At 34.4% G+C, this 23953-nt stretch overlaps 1 protein-coding gene across 2 annotated transcripts in view; it reads left to right on the top strand.

Annotated features, from left to right (window-relative positions):
* The window catches only part of LOC149785969 (uncharacterized), an 80599-nt gene extending 59321 nt beyond the window's left edge, over positions 1-21278 (top strand). For both annotated transcript variants that reach the window (XM_089976219.1, XM_089976220.1), the window contains one exon: positions 3876-21278. In XM_089976219.1, the coding sequence (XP_089832345.1) occupies positions 3876-4154 (279 nt within the window). In that variant the 3' untranslated portion in view covers positions 4155-21278. The remainder of the gene's footprint in view (positions 1-3875) is intronic.
* The last annotated feature ends 2675 nt before the right edge of the window (positions 21279-23953 follow it).

Genomic DNA, 23953 nt, shown 5'->3' on the forward strand with positions numbered 1-23953 from the left:
AATCTCATGTTACTCAAGCACTTAAAGCCATCAGAATTCTCAACACATCCCATATTACCTAAACACTTAAGTCCATCAGAATTCTCAACACATCCCATATTACCAAAACACTTAAGTCTATCAGAATTCTCAGTAAATCTCATATTAGCAAAACACTTAAGTCCATCAGAATTCTCAACACATCCCATATTACCAAAACACTTAAGTCCATCAGAATTCTCAGTAAATCTCATATTAGCAAAACACTTAAGTCCATCAGAATTCTCAACACATCCCATATTACCAAAACACTTAAGTCTATCAGAATTCTCAGTAAATCTCATATTAGCAAAACACTTAAGTCCATCAGAATTCTCAACACATCCATATTACCAAAACACTTAAGTCCATCAGAATTCTCAACACATCCCATATTAGCAAAACACTTAAGTCCATCAGAATTTTCAGTAAATCTCATATTAGCAAAACACTTAAAGCCATCAGAATTCTCAACACATCCCATATTACCCAAACACTTAAGTCCATCAGAATTCTCAACACATCCCATATTACCAAAACACTTAAGTCCATCAGAATTCTCAGTAAATCTCATATTACCCAAACACTTAAATCCATCAGAATTCTCAGTAAATCTCATATTACCCAAACACTTAAATCCATCAGAATTTTCAATAAATCTCATATTACCCAAACACTTAAGTCCATCAGAATTCTCAGTAAATCTCATATTACCCAAACACTTAAATCCATCAGAATTCTCAGTAAATCTCATATTACCCAAACACTTAAATCCATCAGAATTCTCAGTAAATCTCATATTACCCAAGCACTTAAGTCCATCAGAATTCTCAGTAAATCTCATATTACCCAAACTCTTAAGTCCATCAGAATTCTCAGTAAATCTCATATTACCCAAACACTTAAAGCCATCAGAATTCTCAGTAAATCTCATATTACCAAAACACTTAAGTCCATCAGAATTCTCAGTAAATCCCATATTACCCAAACACTTAAATCCATCAGAATTCTCAGTAAATCTCATATTACCCAAACACTTAAATCCATCAGAATTCTCAGTACTTTGATTAGTATAAACCACTTGTCATGCTGCATATGTAGGGGATGTCTGCCTATAACTGGGTTGTTGGTTCAGCCGTATTGATTCATGGCATATTTGTTTGTGTATGATATGTGCCTAAAATGAGGTTGGTGGTTCAGTCATATCGACTTGACTCATAGATATTTGATTGTGCATGATGTGTGCCTAATAATGGGGTTGTTGGTTCAGTTGTATCGACTTGACTCATAGATATTTGTTTGTGCATGATGTGTGCCTAATACAGGGTTGGTGGTTCAGTTGTATCGACTTGACTCATAGATATTTCATTGTGCATGATATATGCCTAATATGGGGTTGGTGGTTCAGTTGTATCGACTTGATTCATAGATATTTGATTGTGCATGATATATGCCTAATATGGGGTTGGTGGTTCAGTTGTATCGACTTGATTCATAGATATTTGATTGTGCATGATGTGTGCCTAATATGGGGTTGGTGGTTCAGTTGTATCGACTTGACTCATAGATATTTGATTGTGCATGATATATGCCTAATACGGGGTTGGTGGTTCAGTTGTATCGACTTGACTCATAGATATTTGTTTGTGCATGATGTGTGCCTAATACAGGGTTGGTGGTTCAGTTGTATCGATTTGATTCATAGATATTTGATTGTGCATGATATATGCCTAATATGGGGTTGGTGGTTCAGTTGTATCGATTTGATTCATAGATATTTGATTGTGCATGATATATGCCTAATATGGGGTTGGTGGTTCAGTTGTATCGACTTGATTCATAGATATTTGATTGTGCATGATATATGCCTAATACAGGGTTGGTGGTTCAGTTGTATCGACTTGATTCATAGATATTTGTTTGTGCATGATGTGTGCCTAATATGGGGTTGGTGGTTCAGTTGTATCGACTTGACTCATAGATATTTGATTGTGCATGATGTGTGCCTAATACAGGATTGGTGGTTCTCAGTTGTATCGACTTGATTCATAGATATTTGATTGTGCATGATGTGTGCCTAATATGGGGTTGGTGGTTCAGTTGTATCGACTTGACTCATAGATATTTGTTTGTGCATGATGTGTGCCTAATACAGGGTTGGTGGTTCAGTTGTATCGATTTGATTCATAGATATTTGATTGTGCATGATGTGTGCCTAATATGGGGTTGGTGGTTCAGTTGTATCGACTTGATTCATAGATATTTGATTGTGCATGATGTGTGCCTAATACAGGGTTGGTGGTTCAGTTGTATCGATTTGATTCATAGATATTTGATTGTGCATGATGTGTGCCTAATATGGGGTTGGTGGTTCAGTTGTATCGACTTGACTCATAGATATTTGTTTGTGCATGATGTGTGCCTAATACAGGGTTGGTGGTTCAGTTGTATCGACTTGATTCATAGATATTTGATTGTGCATGATGTGTGCCTAATATGGGGTTGGTGGTTCAGTTGTATCGACTTGATTCATAGATATTTGATTGTGCATGATGTGTGCCTAATACAGGATTGGTGGTTCTCAGTTGTATCGACTTGATTCATAGATATTTGATTGTGCATGATGTGTGCCTAATATGGGGTTGGTGGTTCAGTTGTATCGACTTGACTCATAGATATTTGATTGTGCATGATGTGTGCCTAATACAGGGTTGGTGGTTCAGTTGTATCGACTTGATTCATAGATATTTGTTTGTGCATGATGTGTGCCTAATATGGGGTTGGTGGTTCAGTTGTATCGACTTGATTCATAGATATTTGATTGTGCATGATGTGTGCCTAATACAGGGTTGGTGGTTCAGTTGTATCGACTTGATTCAGAGATATTTGTTTGTGCATGATGTGTGCCTAATATGGGGTTGGTGGTTCAGTTGTATCGACTTGATTCATAGATATTTGATTGTGCATGATATATGCCTAATACGGGGTTGGTGGTTCAGTTGTATCGACTTGATTCATAGATATTTGTTTGTGCATGATATATGCCTAATATGGGGTTGGTGGTTCAGTTGTATCGACTTGATTCATAGATATTTGATTGTGCATGATATATGCCTAATACGGGGTTGGTGGTTCAGTTGTATCGACTTGATTCATAGATATTTGTTTGTGCATGATATATGCCTAATATGGGGTTGGTGGTTCAGTTGTATCGACTTGATTCATAGATATTTGATTGTGCATGATATATGCCTAATACGGGGTTGGTGGTTCAGTTGTATCGACTTGATTCATAGATATTTGATTGTGCATGATATATGCCTAATATGGGGTTGGTGGTTCAGTTGTATCGACTTGATTCATAGATATTTGATTGTGCATGATATATGCCTAATATGGGGTTGGTGGTTCAGTTGTATCGACTTGATTCATAGATATTTGATTGTGCATGATATATGCCTAATACGGGGTTGCTGGTTCAGTTGTATCGACTTGATTCATAGATATTTGTTTGTGCATGATGTATGCCTAATACAGGGTTGGTGGTTCAGTTGTATCGACTTGATTCATAGATATTTGATTGTGCATGATGTGTGCCTAATGCGGGGTTGGTGGTTCAGTTGTATCGACTTGATTCATAGATATTTCATTGTGCATATGTGCAAACCATAATTCCGCCACCATATGATCCACCTAATCACAATTTACATGATTTGTAACTTATAGTTTGAAACAAGCAGTGTAAGCACAGATCTGCTGGCACATTCTATGTTGAAATATGAACAGGAAATATGTTACCTTCATTTTACAGCCTGATGCTTCTCTCTATTGTCTAGTTAAATATTTCCATTTTCCAGACCTCTGCATTCAGTCCCACAGCTGATGAGCATTACCGACAGCTGTACCATCCAGCAGAGAATTACCAGAGTTTGAATGGAAGCATGTTCCAGACACCTTTACCCAGCACCCCACGCAGTCCAAGTAGTGGTCAGGTAAAGATTAACAAGTCCACCACCAGCCTCGATCCAATCAAAGAGGAGACCAGTGTCCACAGTACCCCACATCAAGAAGATACACATTCTTCAAGTGAGAACATTCAGGAAACTTCCAACCTTAGAGGGAAATTTTATATATGAAAAGACCATTTGTGATAATATTTTATACCATATATATATACCATTTGTTGTAACATGTTATTCCATATCTATACATCATTTGTTATAACATGTTATACCATACCTATTATCACACTCATAGACAAGAGAACTTTGCCAGTGATAGTATATATGTGCTTACTTTTCATCAAAACGTTTGACATATTGCAAGCAATTAATTACACCTGTTTCCATGGTAACTATTTTCTGTTGAACAATGTCATTGTTCTTACATTTCCTATATGCCATTGTTTCAGCTGAGATAAATTTTAGTCATTATATTATTTGATAGATTTTCGTAATTATATAGTTTTCACACTGTTTTTAATTTTAAGTGCAACCACAATGGCGGTCATTCCAGTATTTCTGATTTTTAGTGAGAAGGAATTTTATACATTTTATACATTTTCATTTGTAAAATGTGTTATTGTGCAATTCTAGGTTATGACATGCAAGAAATATCTATCCAGATGGAAACATATATCTATATGGATATATGTATCCAAATGGAAATATCCATCCAAACAGAAACATCTATTGAAAGGAAACATGTATTTATATGGATATATGTATCCAAATGGAAATATCTATCCAAATGGAAACATATCTATATGGATATATGTATCCAAATGGAAAATCCATCCAAACTGAAACATTTATTGAATGGAAACATGTATCTATATGGATATATGTATCCAGATGGAAATATCTGTCCAAATGGAAACATCTATCAAATGGAAAGATGTATCTATATGGATATATGTATACACATGGAAATATCTATCCAAATAGAAACATCTACCAAATGGAAAGGCTTCATTGGTTGATGATTTCAGCAAAGAGTACAGGGTAATAAAGTACAATCAAAATGATACTGTTAAAAAAAGTTCAAAATCAGGCTAATGTAAGGACAATTAAAAAATCAGGCATATAGAAGGAAAATTCAAAATTGAGCGTGTGTAAGGACAACTCAAACATGTGAGGAAAATTCAAAATGAGGCAGATGCAAGGACAATTCAAAATCAGGCATATGTAAGGAAAATTCAAAATTGAGCGTCTGTAAGGACAACTCAAAATCAAACATGTAAGGACAATTCAAAATCGGGTTTTACTGTGTAATAACTTAATAAATGGGCTTCAAGCCTCATAAATGGTAAGTTATATTTGTGTCTTTGCTTTGCACACTGAGATTTTGTTGATTTTTAATTTTTTATACAATTTTTATTATACTTTATGCCACCTTAATAATAGGAGAAGTTTTCCCATGTAGCTAATTAATTACTGTTATTATTATTGTTATTATTATTACAGATTACCTTGTTGACAGAATTTTCATTTCTGGAATGTACTTGCAACATCTTGGGCCTTTCCACTATTTGAAAAAAGTCATCTTGGGTTTCTTTCACATGCTGCTATATTGGAACTGTGGCAAGAACAGGTCTGAACGGCTTGCAGAAATTCCATGTTGTTCACATTAGTTGATGGGACAGGCCCAATTTGTTATTAATGAAGGTAGCTGAGTGAATGCCAGACTTCCGGTGAATGTTAAAATTTGTATATTGTATTTGTGAAGCATTGCCACTTACAGAAATGCTGCAGATGTTGCAATTGTTTTGTGATAGCGTTCTCTGTTATTTTGTTCAGGAGACATTTATCATTGTGGAAACTTGCAATGACAACTTAAGCAGGCTCCTTTATGTGGAATGTGTTAATCACCCAGAAAGTGCCAGTTTGTTTCAGCTCAGCTTATTATGATGGCTTGACTGAATCCTTTTTTGTTGTTGTTCTTTTTTGTTGTTGTTCTTTTAAAGATATTTATTTTAAAAACCTATTAGCATATTCAGTTGAGCTCCTAGTTCTCAAGGCTTTGATTAAGGCCTTCCAATACAATGATAAACAGTTACCCCATGGATTAAGGCAGGGTTATAGTAGAATTCCATGCTGTTCATATGTCATAACATTAAGGATGCATGGAAGGACAATGTTATGAATGGAGAGAGAAGTGTTAACTGTAAAGTTTGTTATATAAAGATAAGTTGATTTTGGGATATTTAATTTCAGAGTTTTTTGTATTCATTCAAAGATTTTAAATGTTACGAACTGTTTACCAGATAAGGAGAAAATCAAACTTTTAAAATCAAAATAATTTTTATTCTTATATGGTTTAAATAATTGTGAATCAGGCATTGCAGTTTGGAGTAAAAATTATGTCAGAATACCCACCCCATCTCATTTGCTATAACACAAAACTTTATACCAGTCTGACACTACTTGCTGTTTTTGACATTACATGAAAGTTAAGGATAAATTTTGACATAAGAGGTAAACTTTCCTTAACGCGCTTTAAATGTGTACAAGGCTTTCCACATTATTCACAAAATAAATCAGAATGGATGTCTAAATTGACTGAAAATCACAAAATACTGTAAATCAGAATGGATGTCAAAATTGACTGAAAATCACAAAATACTGTAAATCAGAATGGATGTCTAAATTGACTGAAAATCACAAAATATTAGTCATTGGTGTTTTGGAATTTTCCATCACAATAGTCAGTGGTGAAATGTTCCATCACAATAGTCAGTGGTGAAATGTTCCATCACAATAGTCAGTGGTGAAATGTTCCATCACAATAGTAAGTGGTGTTTTGGAATGTTCCATCACAATAGTCATTGGTATCTTGGAATGTTCTATCACAATAGTCAGTGGTGTTTTGGAATGTTCCATCACAGTGCTCATTGGTGTTTTGGAATGTTCCATCACAATACTCAGTGGTGTTTTGGAATGTTCTATCACAATAGCCAATGGTGTTTTGGAATGTTCCATCATAATACTCAGTGGTGTTTTGGAATGTTCCATCACAAAAGTCAGTGGTGTTTTGGAATGTTCCATCACAATAGTCAGTGGTGTTTTGGAATGTTCCATCACAATAGTCAGTGGTGTTTGGAATGTTCCATCACAATATTCATTGGTGTTTTGGAATGTTCCATCACAATAGTCGGTGGTGTTTTGGAATGTTCCATCACAATAGTCAGTGGTGTTTTAGAATGTTCCATCACAATATTAGTCATTGGTGTTTACCACATATGCAGTATGATCATAACATTTGCAAAATTAAAATGAATCAAATTTTAGTGAAAAATTACTTCAGTTATTGAATTTGCTAAACATGTTATGCTTGCTAATAATTGGTGATATCTAGTCTGTTTACCTCAAAAGAGTTCATGTTCCTTTAATTGTATTTAATGTTCAAGAAAGTGAAGAAGTCTTGACTCACTAATACAACTTATCTTCCATAAGCAAGATTATTTTGCCTGATAATTAGAATAATTAGTAAATTGAAAGCATTGAATTTATACAGATTAATAAATTGTTAAATAGAACTTGTAAAGAATTTAAATTACATGTGACATAACCAACTAAAGCTTTAAAATATTTTGTATACAATTAGGACTTTCCCATTTTAAACACACCTGTTGATTTTGATGTTTTTACTGTTTGTCAGTCATAATTATCCATTTAGGATGAATCAGCATGTTTAAAGGTCCACTGATACAGTGCACTGATCTTCACTAGTTATTGTTTCCTTTTCCTACATGGTCTTTATGACCTGCTTCACATACCAGTCATCACAGTGTGATTTCATTTCTTTGCTTCACATACCAGTCATCAAAGTATGATCACTTCTTTAGTTTCACATACCAGTCATCACAGTGTGATTTCTTTTCTTTGCTTCACATATCAGTCATCAAAATGTGATTACACTTCTTCTGTTTCACATACTAGCCATCAAAGTATGATTTCACTTATCTGTTTCACACGTCAGTCATTAAATGCCAAACCTAGCATCATCACACTTTGATGGCCTTTGTACACATCAAGAATTGCCACAGCTTGATAATTTCATTGGGCATGGGGCAGTTGTTCATGTTTGGTTGTTCACATATGGAATGATAATAATATCTACACAAGATAATCATCTGGACATAGTGATGATGCAGCTTTATGGTCAGCGATTTAAGTAAAAGATCATGCAGATGTGCTTGAGTAACCCCTTTGGATTGGTGTTGCTGGTTGTGTTGGCTTGAGTAACCACTAGGATTGGTGTTGCTGGTTGGTATTCCTTGAGTAACCACTAGGATTGGTGTTGCTGGCAGTGTTGGCTTTAGTAACTGCTAGGCTTGGTGTTGCTGGTTGTGTTGTCTTGAGTGACCCCTTGGATTGGTGTTGCAAGTTGTGTTGGCTTGAGTAACCACTAGGATTGGTGTTGCTGGTTGGTATTCCTTGAGTAACCACAAAGATTGGTGTTGCTGGCAGTGTTGGCTTTAGTAACTGCTTGGCTTGGTGTTGCTGGTTGTGTTGGCTTGAGTAACCCCTTGGACTGGTTTGCTGGCAGTGTTGGCTACATTAACCACTTGGATTGGGGTTTCTGGCTATGTTGGCTTTAGTAGCCACTTGGATTGGTATTGCTTCCTGTGTTAGTTTTAGTTAGTTTTCATTAACCCCTTGGATTGGTGTTGCCAGCTGTGTTGGCTTCAGTAACCCTTTTCTTTGGCACTGCTGCCTGTGTTGGTTTTAGTAACCCCTTGGTTAGGTGTTGCTGTGTTGGTTTTAGGAATCCCTTGGTTAGGAATTGCTGGCTGTATTGGTTTTAGTAACCCCTTGATTAGGTGTTGCTGTGTTGGTTTTAGTTATCCCTTGGTTAGGAGTTGCTGGCTGTATTTGTTTTAGCAACCCCTTGGTTTGGTGTTGCTGGCTGTGTTGGTGTTAGTAACCCAATGGTTTGGTGTTGCTGGCTGTTTTGGTTTTAGTAATACCTTGGATTGTTGTTGCTGGCTGTGTTGGCTTCAGTAACTCCTTGGTTGGAGTTGCTTGGTTTTAGTAACTCCTTGGTTTTTTGTTGCTGACTGTGTTGGCATTACTGGCTTCATTTTGTTGTTCAGTACTTGGATGAAAACTATGTAAGGGATTGATCTTGTCAATTATTTGGTATGTACTCTTACTGTCAGCAGTAATGTTTTAACCATTCCAACAACCACCACTTGTTGTCAGCACATGTTTGGTTCATTTGGTATTTATAGGCTTAAACCAGCATTCCAAAACTATTCTGACCTTGACAGAGGCAAATCTGTGAATTCAAGTACAACAAAAAATTGTCTAGAAAACCATGAAAATGGTTACCTATGAACATAAATATAAACCAGAGTAATTTAATTTTTAAAAATATTTTGCCATTAAAATGTGAAAGTCAAGTTTGGTGGGATTTGTTGCATCCTAAAAATTTTTTTTTTTCCTGTTAAGAAATATTCAGGCTAAGATATAATATGCACTCGTTAATCTTTAGAGTTAATTTTATTTATTACAAAATTTAAGCAACACTGGTCCACCAGCTAATGTGAAATCAGCAGATCAAACTTGCAGTGTGCCTAGGTGAATTAAGCCATTTTTCCATTGGCAGCCCATATTGTTTACTTTGTAAAGGTACCTGTCGGAAAATAAGGACAGTTTTACATAGTGTTCAATTTCTGACTGAATAACACATGTAAGTCACTTACCAAATTAAAATTTAAATAATCAGTTTGTACTCTGATTGAGTTCCATCGCCTTGCATGAAGCAACTGAAATATTCAAGTGTCCCGTGACCGACCAGAATGGTCTACTGGCTAATAGAGCAATGTACTTTGTTAAGGACAAATGTCAGTGTTGTGCGCTGTGTACTACCAGCATGACCAGTCAGATATTTTTGGCAAAACTCGCCATCTTGCTTGTGGATTGACCTGTCTTTGTAAAAGGTCAGTTAGGATAGTAAAGTATGAAATGGTTTTGCATTTTTTCAAGAGTTATAAAATTTCATCAGCCAGTCTTAAATTGTGCGTATTGTTTTAATGAGCACCTAATCAGAGGACACACTTTGAGGCATTTTCTGATGGCAACAAAATTTGTAGCGTTTACTTTTTTGTAACTGCTCCAGTGGCCTAGTGGTTAGAGTGCCCGCCTCTGATGCGGGAGGTCGTGGGTTCGATCTCTGGTTGAGTTATACCAAAGACTTACAAAACTGGTACTAACAGCTGCCTCGCTTGGCACTCAGCATTAAGAGGTTAGCGTTAGGACTGGTCGGCCTGGTGTCAGGATAATGTGACTGGGTGGGACATCATGCTACATGTCTGCGGCATGATGTCCCAGTGCTAGACATCACTATAAACTGCCACACTACAGACATCATAGCAATATGGCAGAAAATTTTTAAAGCTATGTTAAAAAATCCAAATCACACACTTTTTTGTACCTATTGACCAGGATATGTATACTTCAGAAAAGATGTTAGATATCTCTTTAGATAGACCTGTGTATTCACTATACCATAGGATAAGCTTGATATATGCTTTTATGAGCCTTACCTGTGTATTTACTACACCGGAAGGTAAGCTTGGTAGATGCATTAATGAGTCATACCTGTGTATTCACTGCACCTTCAGGTAAGCTTGGTACATGCATTAATGAGTCGCACCTGTGTATTCACTACACCTTAAGATAAACTTGGTACATGCAATAATGAGTCATACCTGTGTATTCACTTCACCTTACGGTAATATGGGTACATGCAATAATGAGTCATACCTGCAACTGTACTTGATTACCTTTTGTATTTTGCATGACTGTCTTCATTACAGTATCTTCTGCCAGTGAACATCAAATATACATTTAGCTTCACTTTCATTTACCTTAGTACTTAGAATTAAAATAAAACTCCATATATTGTATATTCAAATTTAATTTGTAAATAGTCCAGAGACTAATTGTACCCAGTGATATTCCTTCAAAAATAATTGCAGTTTTTAAAATAATGTATATTTGTGATGAAACGATGTACATTATGAGAGTGATGATTTTTACAATTTTGTATTTTTGAATAGCTAAAAGTTGAAAAATACTGTTCCTTTGTATAACATGAGACAGGAATATTTAGTACTTTAAAAATTGTTGTGAGGTTGCATACAAAACTAGAATAGACAATTGTTGGAAATAAATATGCAAATTTGCATGAATATCATCTATTCCTTATATATAATAATTAGTGAATTTTTGTGATAGTATATCCAGTTTTGCTTCAGTGAAAAATGTATTTACGTAAAAATGATGCTTTGTAAAGACTATAATTGTACCGTTATTTGATTTGTATTCTTATTTATATATTATGGTGTTAGCATTTTTAGAACTTTTTTTGTTAGAGCTGTTTTTAATCCAAAGTTTCTTTTACTCCTGCAAAACTCATTGTTAAAACTTTTCATACTTGAAACGGTGAGAATACAGAAGTGTTGCAGATGCAAGTCAGGAAAGAAGGTCCGTTTTGTTTTTATGTAATAGACACATCCCAGATAAAGGTATATTTTTTCTTTGTATAATAGAAACTTCCCAGATAAAGGTATATTTGGCCTTTGGCTGTACAATAGACATAACCGAGAAACTAGGTCTGTTTTGTCTTTGTATGATAGACACATCACAGAAGAAAGGTCTGTTTCATCTTTGTTTAATAGACACATCCCAGAGAAAGGTCTATTTCATCTTTTACTGTTATAGACACATCACAGAGAAAGGTCTATTTCATCTTTTACTGTGTAATAGACACATCCCAGAAGAAAGGTCAATTTCATCTTTGATTGTGTAATAGGCTCATTGCAAAAGAAAGGTCTGTTTCATCTTTGTGTAACAGACTCATCCCAGAAGAAAAGTCTATTTCATCTTTGACTGTGTAATAGACACATCCCAGAGAAAGGTCTATTTCATCTTTGGCAGTGTAAATGACTCATCCCAAAAGAAAGGCCAGTTTCATCTTTGACTATGTAATAGACACATCTCAGAGAAAAGTCTGTTTCATCTTTGACTGTGTAATAGACACATCCCAGAAGAAAGGTCTGTTTCATCTTTGTGTAATAGACACATCCCAAAAGAAAGGTCAGTTTCATCTTTGACTATGTAATAGACACATCTCAGAGAAAAGTCTGTTTCATCTTTGACTGTGTAATAGACACATCCCAGAAGAAAGGTCAATTTCATCTTTGACTGTGTAATAGATACATCCCAAAAGAAAGGTCTATTTCATCTTTGACTGTGTAATAGACACATCCCAGAAGAAAGGTCTATTTCATCTTTGACTGTGTAATAGACTCATCCCAAAAGAAAGGTCTATTTCATCTTTGATTGTGTAATAGGCTCATTCCAAAAGAAAGGTCTGTTTCATCTTTGTGTAACAGACTCATCCCAGAAGAAAAGTCTATTTCATCTTTGACTGTGTAATAGACGCATCCCAGAGAAAGGTCTATTTCATCTTTGGCAGTGTAAATGACTCATCCCAAAAGAAAGGTCAGTTTCATCTTTGACTATGTAATAGACACATCTCAGAGAAAAGTCTGTTTCATCTTTGACTGTGTAATAGACACATCCCAGAAGAAAGGTCTGTTTCATCTTTGTGTAATAGACACATCCCAAAAGAAAGGTCAGTTTCATCTTTGACTATGTAATAGACACATCTCAGAGAAAAGTCTGTTTCATCTTTGACTGTGTAATAGACACATCCCAGAAGAAAGGTCAATTTCATCTTTGACTGTGTAATAGACACATCCCAAAAGAAAGGTCTATTTCATCTTTGACTGTGTAATAGACACATCCCAGAAGAAAGGTCTATTTTATCTTTGATTGTGTAATAGACACTTCCCAGAGAAATGTCTTTTCCATCTATAATAGACAAATCCCTGAAGAAAGGTCTGTTTCATCTTTAACCGTGTAATAGACACATCCCATAAGAAAGGTCTATTTCATCCTTAACTGTGTAATAGAAACATCCCAGAAGAAAGGTCTATTTCATCTTTGACTGTGTAATAGACTCATCCCAAAAGAAAGGTCTATTTCATCTTTGATTGTGTAATAGGCTCATTCCAAAAGAAAGGTCTGTTTCATCTTTGACTGTGTAACAGACATGTCCCAGAAGAAAAGTCTATTTCATCTTTGTGTAATAGATGCATCCCAGAGAAAGGTCTATTTCATCTTCGACTGTGTAATAGACATATCCCAGAAGAAAGGTGTATTTTATCTTTGACTGTGTAATAAACACATCCCAGAAGAAAGGTCTGTTTCACCTTTGACTGTGTAATAGACACATCCCAAAAGAAAGGTCTAGTTCACCTTTGACTGTGTAATAGACACATCCCAGAAGAAATGCCTATTTCATCTTTGACTGTGTAATAGACACATCCCAGAAGAAAGGTCTATTTCACCTTTGACTGTGTAATAGACACATCCCAGAAGAAAGGTGTATTTCATCTTTGACTGCATAAGGACATATTAAACAATTGGTATTCAAACTTCTCATTTTTCTGCCCACTAAAAATTCTCCTAGTTGTTGCAGTTGCAGTTTGATTGGTTTCAATGATGATATTTGCTTGTCCTGTGTTTACAGAATAGACTAGGTGTTTGATAAGTGCAGTTGAGTGTTCCCTGTACTGTTTTTACAGAAGGAACTACATGTTGTTTTATAAGTGCAAGGGAATGTTCCTGGTCCTACATTTACAGAAGGGACATAAGTTGAACTTTGTAAAATCCTTAGGTGAAATATGAACAAAAAATAATGTTAATATTTACAGAAGAGAATAATTTTACAACAAGGAGGCATTGTAATTAACCTGATGAGACGTTTCTCTTATGAAGGTTTAAGTTTTGTCGTTTTATAGTCATACATAATTGAAACATTTTCTGATAGGTTATAAAATGGCAATTACAGTGAATCTACGTGGCTTCAGAGGAACAGCTGGGTACCATGTATATTTAAATGGAACAGCCCTGGTTACCATATATGTTAAAATGGAACAGCCCTGGTTACCATGTATATTTAAATGGAACAGCCCTGGTTACCATGTATATTTAAATTGAACAGCCTTGGTTACCATGTATATTTAAATGGAACAGCCCTGGCTACCTTGTATATTTAAATGGAACAGCCCTGGTTACCATGTATATTTAAATGGAACAGCCCTGGTTACCATTTATATTTAAATGGAACAGTCCTGGTTACCGTGTATATTTAAATGTATATTTAAATGGAACAGTCCTGGTTACCATGTATATTTAAATGGATCAGGCCTGGTTATCATGTATATTTAAATGGAACAGTCCTGGTTACCATGTATATTTAAATGGAACAGCCCTGGTTACCATGTATATTTAAATGAAACAGTCCTGGTTACCATGTATATTTAAATGGAACAGCCCTGGTTATCATGTATATTTAAATGGAACAGCCCTGGTTATCATGTATATTTAAATGGAACAGCCCTGGTTACCATGTATATTTAAATGGAACAGCCCTGGTTATCATGTATATTTGAATGGAACAGCCCTGGTTATCATGTATATTTAAATGGAACAGCCTTAATTTCATATTTAAGCCTAATGTAAAGAAGTTTTTCCACAGTTCACTGATCCATGTATAGATGTTATATCATAATTTTTGGGGTATTTGAAATATGAATGTTCAAATATATTATAATTTTAAAAACAAAATTAATTTTGCCATATTCTGATATCAGTTATTGTTAGCTAGTCTATAAACTAAGTACAGGTTTTCCTAGCGCAGTACATTTTGAACACATTGTCAGAAAAAAGGCCAAGACTGTACATGTTAGAGAGATAGCCATGATATCAAAATGGAATTTAAAATTTCTTAATTTCTTTTGGGGGGCCCCCGATTGGCCGAGTGGTCTAAAACGCTCTCCGTTACGGATCACTGCCATCTCACTTCTGTCTGCGTGGGTTCGAGTCTAGGATTCGGCCAATGTGGGTATGTGAGAAAGCTTGCCAGTAGCTTCTCGTGGGTTGGTGGTTCTTCCCGGGGTTTTCCCGGGTTCTTCCTCCACCATTAATACTGGCCGCCATATATAGCCTATCGTATGCTGAAAAATGGCGTTAAATCCCACAACAACAACAACAACAACAACTTAATTTCTTTTGGTATATCTTGGATTTTACTACCAGTAACTTTGATCATTCGGCCATGATCTCAAAATGGCATTTATATTTTTTAATTTTGTGTGTGTGTGTATATTGGATTTTACTATCAGAATGTTTATATTTAGCATGATATCGAAATTGTTATCCAGATGTTTTAATTTTTTGGGTATATCTTGGATTTTACTACAAGAAATTTTGATGTTCCACCATATAAAAATGGCATTCAAATATTTTTTTTTTAAAATTCGTACATCTTGGATTTTTCTACCAGAAATTTTGATGTTCAGTTAATCAGATAGCCTGTTACATTTGTAGATATCTTCAAATTGATATTATTTATAATTTCAGATTGGTTTTATAGATGTCTTCAAATTGGTGTAATAGATACCTTCAGATTGGTATTTTAGATATGTTCAACTTGGTATTATTTTTGTGTCCTGTTAAAACATTAGATAAACTGTTAGCACTTTGGGGGCAATTTTAGATTCCCAAAATCTCTTTAAAAATAGCTTCTTTCATAAAAATATGTATTTTATTTGTAAAGCACTTTGTAGCACTTTTAATTTATTTGGTATGTATGTGTAATAAACATGTAAACATTCATCATCTTTCTCATACAGGAAGTATTAAAATTAGAAATCTGTATACAGCCAGTAAGTTTTAAAATTAAAATTCTGTATGCAGCCAGGAAGTTTTAAAATTAAGTCTGTATACAACAAGGAAGTTTCAAAATTTGAAGTCTGTATACAGCCTGGAGTTTTAAAATTAAAAAGCCTGTATACAGCCTGGAAGTTTTAAAAGTAAAAGTCTGTATACAATACAGCCTGGAAGTTTTAAAATTAGAAGTCTGTATACAGCCAGAAAGTTTAAAAATTAGAAGTCTATATACAGCCAGGAAGTTTAAAAATTATAAGTCTATATACAGCCAGGAAGTTTTAAAATTAGAAGTCTATATACAGCCAGAAAGTTTTAAAATTAGAAGTCTATATACAGCCAGAAAGTTTAAAAATTAGAAGTCTATATACAGCCAGGAAGTTTTAAAATTAGAAGTCTATATACATCCAGTAAGTTTTAAAATTAGAAGTCTATATACAGCCAGAAAGTTTTAAAATTAGAAGTCTATATACAGCCAGAAAGTTTAAAAATTAGAAGTCTATATACAGCCAGGAAGTTTTAAAATTAGAAGTCTATATACAGCCAGGAAGTTTTAAAAAGTAGAAGAAATCTGCATACATCCAGAAGTTTTAAAACTAGAAGAAAGTCATTATGCATTCAGAACAGTTTCCAGTCTTATGCAATTGATATTAAATGCCAGTTTTTCTTATTGCTGTATATTTTACATAATTTGTTTTTAAAACATTTTGCAAAGTTTTAATGAATTTTGTTATCTATATTTAATTTTAATTTTATATAGAAGATATTTATATATCGGTGAATGGAATGCTGCTGTCATTTGTGAACATACTAGTATATTGTGATTTTCTTTGCAGTGTTATGCCAGCTATTTTATTTTTGTTCAGGGTTGTCACTTACATGATTTATTTATTTGATAATATCTATTCATTAAATATGTTTCAGAAATTTTAGACATTTAAGTTTTTTTTGGTAAATTAAACAGAATAGTCTAGATATAGGAAGATTGAAACTTTTTTTTAATTGCCTGATATTTAGTATAATTTGATATGGATCTTTGTGTGTGTGTGTGTGTGTGTGTTTACACATTTTTGTGAGTGTGTATGTAAGTAAATGTTTTGTGACTGTATATTAAAGTATATATTTGTGTGATGTGTGTGTAATAAAGCATATATTTGTGTGATTGTGTGTGTCTTTAAGTATATATTTGTGTGGTTTTGTGTGTCTTTGAGTATATATGCTTGTGTGAGTGTGTCTTCCTTTTGAGTTTAACAAGGCTTCATTAGCGTATGTGTTGATACAGCTGGCTGTAATAGACATGGCCTAACATTTGCAAATGTAGTAGTGGAGTTTTATCAGCAATCATTTACACTTGTTTAAAAACTTCCTGATGCAATTTGCTATTATATAATTAATAGCAAATGTGTTCATTTTCATAGTTTTACAAGCAAGTATTTATTGTCTCATTTTATCTATGCACACTTCATCCAAGAAAAAAAAATGATAACTCATTCCCTAAAGAAGCACCTCTTTTATTTGAAACTTAGTTCAAAAATTTATAATTTAGGAGTCAACATTATATAGCATATCTCTTATAGTTATTACTCTCTTCCTGTTTGGAATCCTAAATATGAATGTCAGCAGAAAGATTATTCTCAAATTATCAAGTTTTAACTTAATTTGATTGATCTTTTCATTATAAGTAATAACATATACATTAGCTACTATTTCATCTTTATCTTTGCTGTATGTTAGTAATTTACTACTCACATTCCTTACCCAAGGGCTCATAGGAGTGTACTACCTCCATACAAAGCCCTTGGAATACACAGAGCCTACCAACTCCAATCAAGTCCTTGGAATCTACAGAGCCTACTAATTCCATACAAGTCCTTGGAATCCACAGAGCCTACTAACTCCATACAAGTCCTTGGAATACACTGAGCATATTATTATTCAGAAACATTGTCCCATAATATTGCTTTTACATTCCTAATGTGGGTTGGGATGTTGATGTTACCTTGGAAATGACTTGATACATTCCTAAGTCAGCAGGATTTTCCAATGTCAGCAGGACTTTCCATAATCCTCTTTACTTTCCATAGTCAGTTGTACTTTCCATAGTCAACAGGACTTTCCATAATCAACTGTACTTTCCAGTCAGCAGGACTTTTCAGCCAGCTGTACTTGCCATAATCAGCAGAACTTTCCATAGACATCAGGAATTTCGATAGTCATCTGTACTTTCCATAGTCGACTGCTTGGATTCAACCAGTGTGGGTATGTGAGAAAGCTTGCCAGTAGCTTCTCGTGGGTCGGTGGTTCTTTTCGGGGTTTTCCCACGTTCTTCATCCACCATTAATACTGGCCGCCATGTATAGCCTATCGTGTGCTGAAAAATGGCATTAAACCCGACAACAACAAAGCAACAACAACATAGTCGGCTGTACTTCCCATGGTCAGTAGGACTTTACTTTGTCATCACTACTTTACATAGCAGTACTTACCATTGAAATTAGTACTTTACTTAGCAGTACTTTCTATAATCAGTTTGACTTCACATGTCAGTAGGACTTCCCTTTGTCAGCAGGACTTTCCATTGTCAGTAGTACTATCCATAATTAATAATACTTAACAAAATCAGCATTACTTTCCTAAGTCATCAGTACTTTACATTGTCAGCAGTATTTTCCATTGTCAGCAGTACTTTCCATTGTTGGCAGTACTTTCCTAAGTCAGCAGTACTTTTGATTGTCAGCAATACTTTCCTAAGTCATCAGTACTTTCCATTGTCAGCAGTTCTTTCCATTTTCAGCTGTTCTTTACATTTTCAGCAGTTCTTTCCATTGTCGGCAGTACTTTCCTTTGTCGGTAATGCTTTCTTTGTCAGTAATACTTTCCATTGTCGGCAGTACTTTCCATTGTCGGCAGTACTTGCAGTACTTTCCATTGTCGGCAGTACTTTCCATTGTTAAACATAAAGAGTATCTTATACGAGTTCTTATTTTGATTGGAATTTATTAAATGAGTTAAATCAATTCTATTTTTGGTGAGCAAACATTTGAAATTACTGACAAGTTTCGTAAATTAAATTTCCGATGAGCATAGGTGTAAGATTCTATTTACTGCATGATGGAAAAAAATTATTTTATTTTATCATTCTGCTGAAAAGTTGTGAAATGACTTTAAAATACATTTGGATGCCTCAGCCATAACCCCTTTCTTGTGCATGATTTTATCACATCATTTGTTGCTGTTCTGGGCTTAATGCCATTTATCAGTGTAACATAGGCTTAATCATGGTGACCCATATAACTGTTGGAGGAAGAAACTGGGAAAGCCCTGGTAAGCACCACCAACCCCAGAAAGCTTATGGCAAGCTTTTTCACATACACAAATTGGCCAAGTACATACCCAAATTGGCCAAGCTCTATATTCAAACCGACAGAGACAGAGGTAAAGGCATGCATTTTAGACCACTCAGCCACTTTGTTTGTGGCATCTTGAAGTGTTATTACATCTGTTTCTTATATACAAATTATGATATGGATATATTAATGAAACATAGTAGACAGGTGATAAACTATTAACCTGAATAACTGTAGCAAAGAAAGATATTTGAGTAAAAGTAAACTGATTTTACCAAAATGACAGAACCCACATGTAATTGCTTTGTCAAGGATTTACATTGAGTTGGTTGGCTCCATGAAAACCTTGGCTGGTGAAGATCTTACTTCTCTGTTTAATAGTTGCCAGTAAGCTGCCTCCCAACAGTTAGGAATCAATCAGTGTAATCAAAACAGTATTCATAATGGTCAATTCATTATTTGCCTTGAAATTTTGAGGTTTTTCTTGGGGGGATGTTCTAGATTTCAGAGTTTTCTGAATAAACATAGAACTAGTCAATGTGAAAAGAACACATTAAGAATGAATGCAAAACAGGGTTGCCTAGATCATTTTTCCACCTAGACTATATGGGTAGAAGGGTTGCCTATTATCATATTTTGACCTGGACAGTATATGTACAAGGGTTGCCCATATCATTTTTCTTTTCTACACTATAGATGTAGAAGGGTTGCCCATATCATTTTTCTTTGCTACACTGTAGATGTATAAGGGTTGCCCATATAATTTTTCTTTTGCTACACTATAGATGTAGAAGGGTTGCATAGATCATTTTTCTTTGCTACACTATAGATGTAGAAGAGTTGCCCATATCATTTTTCTTTGCTGCACTATAGATGTAGAAGGGTTGCCTATATAATTTTTCTTTGCTACACTATAGATGTAGAAGGGTTGCCTATATAATTTTTCTTTGCTACACTGTAGATGTAGAAGGGTTGCGCATATAATTTTTCTTTGCTACACTATAGATGTAGAAGGGTTGCATAGATCATTTTACTTTGCTACCCTATAGTTGTAGAAGAGTTGCATAGGTCATTTTCCTTTGCTACATGATATTTATAGAAGGGTTGCCTAGATCATTTCCTAGACTATATATATATATATATATATATATATATATATATATATATATATATATATATATATATATATATATAGCAATATATATAGAATGTTTCTGCAGAATGCTTTGTTGCAGGACTTTTTTTACCTTCATTTAATGTCTTTATGTTGGTTACTACAAGTGAATTCCCCTTTTCATGCCAATATATGCTTTTACAGTTAGATTATGGACAGTGTCTAAGTTATCACCCAAGGGTAGTGAAAGACCCAGGGGCTAATGTTCTTTGCACTAAAGACTTGTCTTTGTTATTCCAGAAAAAAGTGTATACATATTTATTATATGAGAATCTTAATAATTTCTGAGTTGTAACCCACGGGGCAGGGTGGTGGTGGGTGGGGTGTATATGCTTTGGGGGTGGGGTTATAGACAGTTTCTAAGTTATAACCCGGGGGCAGGGAGAGACCTGGGGTGATGCTGGTTGGAAACCTTTGAGATCCTTGCCCTATAACCATGTATTTAGTTTTTTGCATGGGAAGACCAAGCCTCAGGGATAAGGACAGACACAGGAGGTAATACTGGTTTAAACCAAAGTTAGCTGCCTACTTTTGCAGTATTCCTAAGATAAATCCAAAGAAAGATGAACATATCATAGCACATGTGCACTGAATTGTATCAAAAGGTAGAATAATCAAGGGATGACTGTTGAGGTCTCTAACAACAATAATCAAGTTCCTAAGTTTTGTTTTGGATTGCCCCAAAAAAATCAACAATGAGCTGCCACTGACAGATGGCATCATGCTTGCTATGTGTCACAAGAAAGATAAGACAGCTTGAAAAGCACATTTTGTATCATCTTTGTCATGCAGTGTACATTTGCAACATTTACAAAAAATAATATGCACTGTATCATTTGTTACTAATATCCTACATAATGTCGAATTTTATGTTTATTTACATGATATATATGTAGCCTGGAAATAAAAATTATGTTCAGAATTTAAAAATGTTTTTTGATACATTGTGTACTCTTTCTCTTGCTCTCTCCACAACATGCAGTAACTATGGGAAATAACGACAAAGCATCTAAACACCAGTAGTAACTTGCATTGATTGTCTATTTGTGGTGAGAGGAAGTGGGTATAATTTAATGTTCTGCCAGATGCTGATAGATGAGGTATCAACAAAAAGGGACCAAAATCACACTAGGTGTAAGATGATTAGTTTTATTTTATTTTTATAACTCTTTAGACAAGTGAGGTACCATTATTTAGACAACTGAGGTACCATTATTTATTTCACAAAGCAGTACAGATGAAGTAGTTGTAACTTGTCATTAGTAATAAGTTAAATTTCATAGACACTGTTGCTTAGCATGTGTATAACTACTGCATAATGTATGGATAACTACTGAATAGTGTGAGTATCACTACTGAATAGTGTGAGTATAACTACTGCATAGTTTGAGTATAACTACTGCATAGTGTGAGTATAACTACTGCATAGTTTTAGTATAACTACTGAATAGTGAGTATAACTACTGAATAGTTTAGTATAACTACTGAATAGTGTGTATAACTACTGCATAGTGTGAGTATAACTACTGCATAATGTGAGTATAGCTACTGTATAATGTGTGTATAACTACTGCATAGTGTGAGTATAACTACTGAATAGTTTGAGTATAACTACTGAATAGTGTGTGTATAACTACTGCATAGTGTCTAACTACTAAATAATGTGTGTATAACTACTGCATAATGTGAGTATAACTACTGCATAGTGTGTGTATAACTGCTGCATAGTGTGAGTATAACTTCTGCATAGTGTGAGTATAACTACTGTATAGTGTGAGTATAACTACTGCATAGTGTGAGTATAACTACTGCATAATTTGTGTCTAAACTATTGCATATAATGTGTCTAACTACTGAATAGTGTGAGTATAACTACTGCATACTGTCTATATAACTACTGAGTAGTGTGAGTATAACTGCTGAATAATGTATGGATAACTAGTGCATAATGTGTGTATAAGTACTAAATAATGTGTTTATAACTGCTGCATGATGTGTGTGTAACTACAGAATAGTGTGAGTATAACTACTGCATAGTGTCTGACTACTGCATAATGTTTGTCTACTGCATAATGTGTATAACTACTGCATGATGTGTGTGTAACTACAGAATAGTGTGAGTATAACTACTGAATAGTGTGAGTATAACCACTGAATAGTGTGAGTATAACCACTGAATAGTGTGAGTATAACTACTGCATAGTGTCTGACTACTGCATAATGTTTGTCTACTGCATAATGTGTATAACTACTGCATAATGTTGTTGTTGTTTTAGAGTTTAATGCCATTTTTCAGCACAAGATAGGCTATACATGGCGGCCAGTATAAATGGTGGAGGAAGAACCAGGGAAAATCCCAGGAAGAACCACTGACCCACAAGAAGCTACTGGCAAGCTATATCACATATCCACATTGGCCGAGCCTGAGACTTGAACCCACACAGAGGTGAGATGACAATGATCCATAACAGTGAGCGCTTTAGACCACTCAGTCACTCGGGGCCCCCTTCTGCATAATGTGTGTCTAACTAATGAATAGTGAGAGTATATATACTGAATAGTGTGAGTATATATACTGAATAGTGTGAGTATAACTACTGCATAATGTGTGTATAACTACTGCATAGTGTGAGTATAACTACTCAATAGTGTGAGTATAACTGCTGAATAGTGTGAGTATAACTCCTGCATAATGTGTGTAACTACTGCATAGTGTGAGTCATTGACTTGCCATCATCTTGATAGAAACTCTGAAAATTTCTGTACCATATAAAACCATTTTTTTCATATATCATTTTATAAATCAAGACTGAGAATTCACATTATAAATGAAGACTGACAGTTGACATTATTAATCACGACTGACACATGACATTATAAATCAAGACTGACAATTGACGTTATAAATCAATACTGACAATTGACCTTATAAATCAAGACTGACAATTGACGTTATAAATCCAGGATGACATTTAAAATTATCATTGCACTAAAGTCAATGGATTAATTAGAAAATTGCATGTACTTTATTTGTAAAGAATTTAACAATGTAAATCTCCTTATTAGATCAGTATTTTAATAAATTAGTCTTACATTAAAAGTGAATAAATCGGTGCAAGAAAATAAAAGAAATATTCTTGTAATGATATTAATTTTCATTCCTTTATTAGATTAAGAATAAAACAAAATATAACAAATACATGTATGCATGTAATGTTAATTTTCATTCCCATATTAAATTAAGAATCAAATGTATGAAATACATGTATGCATGTAATGTTAATTTTCATTCCCATATTAAATTAAGAGTCAAATAAATATATTAAATACATGTATGCATGGAATGATGTTAATTTTCATTTGCTTATTAGATTAATAATAAAAAAATATAAAACTATGCATGTAATAATTTTAATGTTCATTCCCTTATTAGATCAAGATCTAAAATCAATGCCATAAAACCTTGGCAGTTCAAATAGAGATTCTAACATTGCAGAATGGATAAATTAAACAACAAAAAAATTAAAAATGTAATTATGTAGACATTTATATATGAGTACTTGGTCTCAGAGTTAGAGTTTATTGTATAAGTCTTGCATTGATAC

The sequence above is a fragment of the Sinohyriopsis cumingii genome, chromosome 12 (genome assembly GCF_028554795.1).
Source record: "Sinohyriopsis cumingii isolate HCF-2022 chromosome 12, ASM2855479v2, whole genome shotgun sequence".
NCBI classification, from domain to species: Eukaryota; Metazoa; Mollusca; class Bivalvia; order Unionida; family Unionidae; genus Sinohyriopsis; species Sinohyriopsis cumingii.